Source organism: Anopheles marshallii, chromosome 3 (genome assembly GCF_943734725.1).
Source record: "Anopheles marshallii chromosome 3, idAnoMarsDA_429_01, whole genome shotgun sequence".
Lineage (NCBI taxonomy): Eukaryota > Metazoa > Arthropoda > Insecta > Diptera > Culicidae > Anopheles > Anopheles marshallii.
The window spans coordinates 11224050-11232375 of NC_071327.1; the positions used below are offsets into that span (position 1 = coordinate 11224050).

The 8326-nt window shown below is 41.9% G+C and overlaps 3 protein-coding genes across 3 annotated transcripts; all 3 read left to right on the forward strand.

Moving 5' to 3' along the window:
- The first annotated feature begins 1025 nt into the window (after window positions 1-1025).
- Window positions 1026-1829, forward strand: LOC128710791 (fibrinogen-like protein 1-like protein). Its single transcript, XM_053805643.1, has one exon. The coding sequence runs from the start codon at window positions 1026-1028 to the stop codon at window positions 1827-1829; it is 804 nt and encodes a 267-aa protein (XP_053661618.1).
- A 662-nt stretch (window positions 1830-2491) lies between these two features.
- On the forward strand, window positions 2492-3720 carry LOC128711958 (transcription initiation factor IIB). The gene is made up of 4 exons (XM_053806848.1): window positions 2492-2508; window positions 2622-2896; window positions 2966-3340; window positions 3437-3720. Exons 1-4 carry the CDS (start codon window positions 2492-2494, stop codon window positions 3718-3720), a joined length of 951 nt encoding a protein of 316 aa, XP_053662823.1.
- Window positions 3721-4755: 1035 nt separating this feature from the next.
- LOC128710794 (transcription initiation factor IIB-like) lies at window positions 4756-5899 on the forward strand. Its single transcript, XM_053805647.1, has 4 exons — window positions 4756-4772; window positions 4843-5096; window positions 5158-5535; window positions 5616-5899. The coding sequence occupies exons 1-4, from the start codon at window positions 4756-4758 to the stop codon at window positions 5897-5899; spliced, it is 933 nt and encodes a 310-aa protein (XP_053661622.1).
- Window positions 5900-8326: the final 2427 nt, after the last annotated feature.

The window sequence follows — 8326 nt, forward strand, 5'->3', positions numbered from 1 at the left end:
CCGGTTCTTGAGTGTATGTACACACAGAAACACACGCACGCACGATTTTCTTTCACGACTGCTCCCGACGAGATCACGAGTTCGACTGATTTGCTGCGTTTCGTATAACGCGGTGTACGGCCTACCCGATCGATCTCTTCACCGTACGCGCGAAACCGGCATACGAAAGGAGCCTGCGCACACGCTGGCGATCCAACGTCACGACCTGCTGTTCGCGCAAAAAAAAACGGTCGTGATCATGGCGATTTTCTCTCTCCCTCTCTCTCTCTTTCTCTACTGGTAACGCATGCACTTCGTCATCGTTCTTCGTGTGCTTCGGGGTTTGGTTGTGTTCATTAATCTAATTTTGCGTTCAGCACGCTTATGTTGCACTTGCTCAAAGCGACCACATGACACCGGATATTGCTGTTGATGGGGTGACCAACAAGCGAGGGAAGGAGGAAAAGGGAAGGGGTGGGTTTTGTTTACGTTTTGGTGAAGTTTTGCCTACCGTGTGTGCCCCCAATTGCCTTCCATCTGCTAAGAAACACAACCGAAAACATAACATTGCCTGAAGTGTCTGAGGTGAGAAGTGAAGGTGGAAGGGGTGTTGAGTGTATGCGGTGTGTGTGTTAAACTTTTGCCATCGCATATGGCTACGTGAAAATGTTAGACCCTGTTCATATTGCACAGTTAAAACAATTGAAACAGCCGTAAAACCGGATTTTGCGATACAAATTGCATACTTCCTGGCGAACTCCGCATCGCGGCATTTGATGTATGCAATTCGCATAACAAAGCAACTTTACGCATTCAACGATCAAATCCCTTCAAACTTCAATTAGTTTGTCATCTGGGTTAACTGCTTCACGATGAAGCATACTAACGTTTCCTGTTTCTTATCTCCTTGCTTTCGACCTTGATTTAGCATTGCATTTGAAGATTAACTCGTTATGTTTGTGTTAGTTAATCCACAAGCTCTACTGCTTCGAATGTTGCTTGCGAGATCGTACTCAGTTCACAACCGATCGTTGACAGCAGCAAACATGGTGCGTTACAGTTGCATTGTTTGTCTGTTTCTAGCAGCACTTGCCACTGCTGAGCAAGAAGATCTAACCAGCAATCTCACTGCGGATTTGGGTACGGTACGGCTGAAGGATATTCAGCTGCATTTAGTGCAAATTCATAATAAACTGAACACACTTAGCTCCCAAATGGTGACACTGATGGAGCAATCATGCGATCGTAAAACAGTGATATCCGATTGCAGTGAAGTAAGTTCTGCAGAGTCCGGTATTTTCCCGCTAAGACTGTGTACCGAGCCACCCTACAATGTGTACTGCAACCAATCGTTCGAAGGTGGTGGCTGGTTGGTGATCTACAATCGCCTCGAAGGACGTGATGGCACATTCAACCAAACGTGGGAAGCGTACAAACGTGGCTTCGGGCATCCGGATGGTGAACATTTCATCGGGCTCGATCGGTTACACACCATCACGTACGGTGCGTCGTACGAGATCGCATTTCTTCTGACGACGAATGGTGAGGAACAGGTTGGCATCTACGATTACTTCGAGGTCGACAATGAACGGGATTACTATCCGATCAGAAAACTCGGTTCCCCCAGAGGCCCTATGCGGCTTTTCCGTAACAACAACGAACTGCACAAGTTCCAAACGTACGATAGAAACAATTTGCATTCACTTGCCCGCGCAACAATGATCGAGAAGGAGTGTGCCTTTTGGTTCGTGGATATGCCCCATAGCCATGATAGTTATGCGTTTACAGAGTTTTGCATCAATTTGCCTAGATTGAAAATTATGATTAGAAAGCGTCCAAGTACGGTTTAAGGTTGTAATAGAAATGTTTGCGGAACTGAAAGGATGAATTGCTGTTCGTTACTTGTTGTTTTTTTGCAAATTTCATAACCAATAAAATGTGTTCTATACACATGAAGGGAATAAAATTTTTCATGATCGAAGCGCAGTTTTTTTTAAGATAACGGATTCATATTCAGTGCATTTGTTTGGTAATTACTTACACGAATTTAAAATAACGCATACAATTTCACTGCCACGATTCAAAACTGAAATGTCAAACATTCCTACCCCTCCGAATATTTGACAGCCAGCGCGAAATCCGAAGCTGGCCGAAGTTTGACAGCTCTGCTGGCTTTTCCTACAATCGAAACAAACCGCGAAGCAAAAACGCAAGAGCGCGGTTACTAAAGTTATTGCATTAGTTTTATATTTCCAACTATTCGAAACATTCTATTTGCTCATTCTCTTGTTCAATCAACGTCCAAAGTACACTAGAAACGTGAAATAATTGCTATTGTGTTCCGTAGCGGCGTGCACTCCTGGTCGAATTGCCGTATCATCGAGTGTTGCTGGTTGTTGCTACGTTGTTACTTTAGACCCGCGGAACACCAAAGGCAAATACATTCACATTTACATCTTCCCAGTCGGGCCAAATTTACACTTCCCCAAACGGTATAAAGGAAACAGCCAGAATGGCAAGCACATCAAGGTGCGTATGAATAATTTATTTCCATTTCCCCACCTTGCTGGTGTGATGTGAAGGCGAGTGCAATTGGTCTGTTTTTGTTGTTTTTTTCTGTTTATATTCCTTCCTGCTTGTAGGGACGCCCATTTGAACAAAGTTTGCTGCTATTCGCATCCGGAAGCACCGTTAATAGAAGACTATCGGGCCGGTGATATGATATGTTCCGAGTGTGGGTTAGTGGTTGGAGACCGGGTCATCGATGTCGGATCAGAATGGCGTACCTTCAGCAACGAAAAGGCCGGAGTCGATCCGTCCCGTGTCGGTGGCCCAGAAAACCCACTGCTTAGTGGTGGTGATCTATCCACCATGATTGGTCCCGGAACTGGTCCTGCATCGTTCGATGCGTTCGGAAGTAAGAGTATAGAATGTAATTATTACCTAAAGATTATATTAACGAGTTTACCTATTATATTTGCCTTAGCTGCCAAGTATCAGAACCGTCGGACGATGAGTAGCTCCGATCGCGCCCTTATCGCAGCGTTCAAAGAAATTAGCACGATGGCAGATCGAATCAATCTACCGAAGACGATCACCGACAGGGCGAACAATCTGTTCAAGCAGGTGCATGATGGCAAAAATCTAAAGGGCCGATCGAATGATGCCAAAGCATCCGCCTGCCTGTACATTGCCTGCCGACAGGAAGGTGTGCCACGAACGTTCAAAGAGATCTGCGCCGTCAGTAAGATCAGTAAAAAGGAAATCGGTCGCTGCTTCAAACTTACGCTCAAGGCACTCGCTACCTCCGTTGATCTCATTACCACAGCAGACTTTATGTCACGCTTCTGCGCTAATCTTGGTACGGTTTACACGACACAACACGTGACAATTGCTAATGTGTCATTAATGTGTATTAAATTGCTTATTACATCTATTACTTACCCCGCCCTTTCAGATCTACCGAACGTGGTACAGCGTGCCGCAACGCATATAGCACGGAAAGCGGTCGAAATGGACATTGTCCCCGGTCGATCACCGATCTCGGTGGCGGCAGCCGCCATCTACATGGCATCGCAAGCGTCGGACAACAAAAAAACACACAAAGAAATTGGCGACATTGCCGGTGTGGCTGATGTCACGATCCGCCAATCGTATCGATTAATGTATCCGCACGCGGCCGAACTGTTCCCAGAGGACTTCAACTTCTTTACCCCGATCGATCAGCTACCGCCGGTGTAGATTCGGGTTTTAGTGTAAGCAGAAACCTTTTGCGCATTCGAGCAATTCTACTATCTCTCGCACCCAGGCCCCGTAAATAGGAAAGGTCACGCTATAGAAACGTAACGCTACGCGTTATATCGATGCAACACTCCCTATGGTAAAACGTTTGTAATGCCGTTCGTACCATAATAGGGAGGGTAAGATATTGTATTGCTTACTTCGTTATATTTTAAATTATGTCCTAATCGTTCTCTCTTCCCTTTCTGTTCGAGTTGCATCGAAGTTAAAGGCGTGTCCCTCCCCCACCCAACAAATAACAAATTCTACCATAACGGGAGTACAAACTTTTCCACAGAGATGAATGAATTATTTAATACTTGTATTAAGTGGACAGATATGAATGACAGACAGATCGTGCTAAGGTCATACGACCATCAACAAAATCAGGGAACGATACGTTTCGTACTTCAGGCGAAATATTTATTCGACATCTGAAGAGGGATCAGAGTAATGCGTTTCGTACTGGTTGAATTATTTGTTTTTTGTTTTGCTATATGAGTTTTATTGCTAATGAGTTTTAAAAACCGTGCAAACACACAATCATTTTGTACGCAAGCATATACAGCTTGTTCATCGCCAAACCTGACGAAGAAATGTATTATTTTGACGTTCATTTAGTTTTGTCTTATTACAAAAAAAACATTATTTACTTAGATGGGAGAAGTATTTTTGATACATTCTACATCGCGCTAAAAACCGTGAAAAAAGCTTATTCAAGAGAAAGTTGGATGGGCGGCACCATAACAAAATCGCAAAGAAAAAGAAAGCAAATGGTGAATAAAATAGTGCATATAATGAACTGATTTATAAGATAAACTAATAAACCGGAAACACACAATTCAAACCACGCTTGGTGTAATAGTAACTGTTTTAAGTTTGTTTAAAATTGGTAATCGTAGCTCGCATCACAGTAGGCCCCATAGTTACCTAGTTTACCGTCCAAGCAGATTATTTTCTCTATCGTCTCTGACAGCTAGTCATTCGATTGAGAAAATGGCTTCGAACTGGTCGTGAGTACACTTGTGTTATAGTTTCCCTTTTGTATGATATTAAACTGTGTTGTATGTGTACTCATTTTAGGTGGTCTAATACGATGATTCAGTGTTCCTATCATCCTGAGGCGAATTTGATTGACGATCATCATACCGGTGATATGATTTGTTCCGAATGCGGACTTGTTGTGGGTGATCGGATTATAAATCTGTCGACGGAGTGGCGCACCTTTAGTGATGAAAAGACTAAGACGAATCCGAGCCGTGTCGGTACTACTGATCCGTTCTTGCAGGATATAGATCTGTCTACGATTATGCAAAGCCCCTCAGGTACTTACTCCGGTAGGACTAATACAGCTTCAAACAACAATATATAACACCATCTTCATTTACTACTTACCAGGTCAAACCACCCATAGGAACTTCTTGAAAATGGACACTAACACGCGCAAGCTAATATTCGGTTTCGGTGAAATATCCGCAATGGCGGAACGAATCAATGCACCGAAATCGATAGTTAACCATGCCAAAAACATCTTCAAGCGAGTGCAAGAAACAAACAAGCTGCAGCATCGTTCGATCGATGCCAAGGTAACGGCCTGCTTGTACATTGCCTGCCGCCAAGAAGGTGTACCACGCACGTTCAAGGAACTGTGTGCGGTAAGCTCGGTCAGCAAAAAGGAAATTGGCCGCTGCTTCAAATTGATCGTCAACGATCTCGCTACCTCGCTCGATCACATCACATCGGAAGATTTCATGTCACGTTTCTGCTCTAACCTACGTAAGTATCTTTCTGCGCAGCAAAAAGAAATAAACCAATGAGCGACAAATAGTTGGTTGATTGTTATGGTACTTTTGCAGGTCTTCCAATGGAGGTGCAAAAAGCGGCAACTCACATTGCCCAAACCGCTTTTGAAATGGGCATCGTGTCGGGGCTGTCGCCAATTTCCGTAGCAGCCGCTGCTATCTATATGGCAACACATGTATCGGAAGCAGTGACGAGTAACAAAGAGATTGCGGAAATTGCTGGTGTAGCGGAGATGACTATACGGAGAGCGTACAAACTGATGTTACCGTTCGCCGAAAAACTATTTCCGGAAAATTTTCACTTCTACCAGCACATTAGTTTGCTGCCTGTCTACTAAGAGATTAACGCTTATGTACAGATAACGCTTTGAAATCAGTTTCTCTAAACGAACGGTTTTACATACGTAGTGTAGTCGTATTAAATAATTTATTTTCATACATTAGGTTCCATTTGCCGTAACTTTTCTTCTTTACCATCCTTGAATAGAAGTATTCCGGGCGTTAGGAGTTAGGAATGAAATTCCAACACATTACTTCTGCAACATTAACATTTACCTATCATTTGATAGGTCTGATTATGCCTGTTTATCTCAGTATAAGTTTGAGGCTATAGAAGTAATATGCTAATATTAAATTCAAACCTCCAAACACCGTGCAACACTAGAGCATTTTGTACAACATATCATCATGACAAGTACTTTGTTTCCATAACTATGTATATATATAATACTTTTCAGTTACATACCACCCTTTTGCGGCAGATTAACCCCAGTTACTCCTCAATCTTCACGCTTCTCCCATTTGCCTGGTTTTAGTGAAACGCGTTACGAAACTCAAACTGTTTGAAATTCATTCATGCCTATATATCCCCATACCTCGTCTCTCTATCTCTTAGCCATTAGTCTGCACCATATCGCGGAAGTACAAGGGTTTAATGCGCCCATCCTTTTATGCGGCTAGGTTGTAAAGGAATTCATCATCGGTACGCTTTGTTTTTTTTTTTCTCTATTTTGATTCCCCTTATGTATATAGTTCATGCACTAAACATTATTATCAAACAAGTTACAAACACCTATGCCGCTGATAAACCTTCCGCTGAGGCATACACACACACACGGGGGCGCGTTGTATTACACTTAATCGTGCTAGGGGGGGGTTCATTTAGCCCTCAACTAGATTGAAATATTGTTCGTCCTTCTTGCCGGTTGATAAATCTCGGTGCATTTTCTTTTTATTTTATTACTTTCGGTTCCTTTTTGGATCCACAACGCAAAGTTAAAGAAACTGAAATGAATAGATAGAAAAACGTAGCTGACGAAAACACATACTTTACGTGTTAGTTTGTTAATACATTCAACTTGAGCTTTAAGTGTGTTTAGTATGGTAACAATCGTGCGAAACATAAAATATGTTTTTTTGAAGATCATTGTTATCGTTCGTGGATCTCTCCCTGCAATCTAAACGCTACACCTGAGGAAAACGTAAACTTGACACTCTTCGCTATGTAAGATCCCAGTACCGACTACATCTGTTTCGTTTTTGTTGATAGATTATGATATTTCTGTGGTGGTTTTATAAACCAGATGCCTTGTAGGGAAAAGAATCGCTAACCGCGCTTTATACCACCATTACATATTGCTTGCTTTGTATAGTGCGTAAACGTAAAGTGATTGGTTCCTGATGCTTGCTCCACCGTACACCTTCGAATAGATAATGCTATTAGGTTTAGGTATGGTTCACTCTAGTACATCATATACATACATTTGATTCTGCTCTCTTACGTCCATTTTATACCGTATCCCGTCCCCAAAGTTGATCGATAGAATGTTCACAAAATGTTATTAATATGCTTTCTTTTCGTTTTAGAAAATGTGTTCGCTCCTGTTCCTCTTAACACTGTATCGATTGATGCGATTTCAGACCCTGCGGTAGAAAATTGTATGCATTGCATTTATAAAGTCGCTCACCATACAATACAATTTGGCTTTAAAAAAATAATAATATCCGCAAAAAAAAAATCAAGCATTTCCCCTATCTCACTTTTATCTTCTATGAATCAATATGTATCGTAAACGCGATTTGGTATATTTTGACTAGATTTTACACAATTTTTCATCTAATCTTTCCTCTACTACCACACATTACACCGGCTATTATAGTCGGATGTCATCCATCGGTCTGTGCTGCGCTGCACACTTCCATGTTTCAATTCGTTATAAACTTCTACTAGTACGTTATGTTGCAGAATTATGCGCTCATAGTCGGGTCAGTCATACAGTGTAGTCGGTTAATGTGCCGGTTGGGGGATCCCTTGAACCTCCCGTCTTTGCCACCGGAGCCTTTTATAGTAATACGGTGTTTGATAGTTCGTGTTGTTGATCGTTGCTTCATTTGGCAGTATACTGTTGCGGACTTTATTTGCTATTTGTAGAAATAATAGCAATAAGTTAGCAAAATTACAAAAACGTTGTGGTTTTGGTCGTTTGCAAATTAGCCCAACAATGTGTCGCAGTAAAGTTTATTCATGTGTCCATACTTTACGTTCGCTTTAGTTCCCTCTCCATACCGTTGTATGCCAAATGGTATATCCTTATTGTTTGATTCGTGGTTTGATGTGGGGTTTTTTTTCTGATGTCAAACATTTCTCGCAAATTGTCTATCAATTTGAGTATTATTCGAAGTAGAATGTAGCTACATTTTTATCTATAGTGTAAGTTTCAATTTTATCCTTTTTGTGTTGCTCTTCACTAATTTATTTAGTAGTT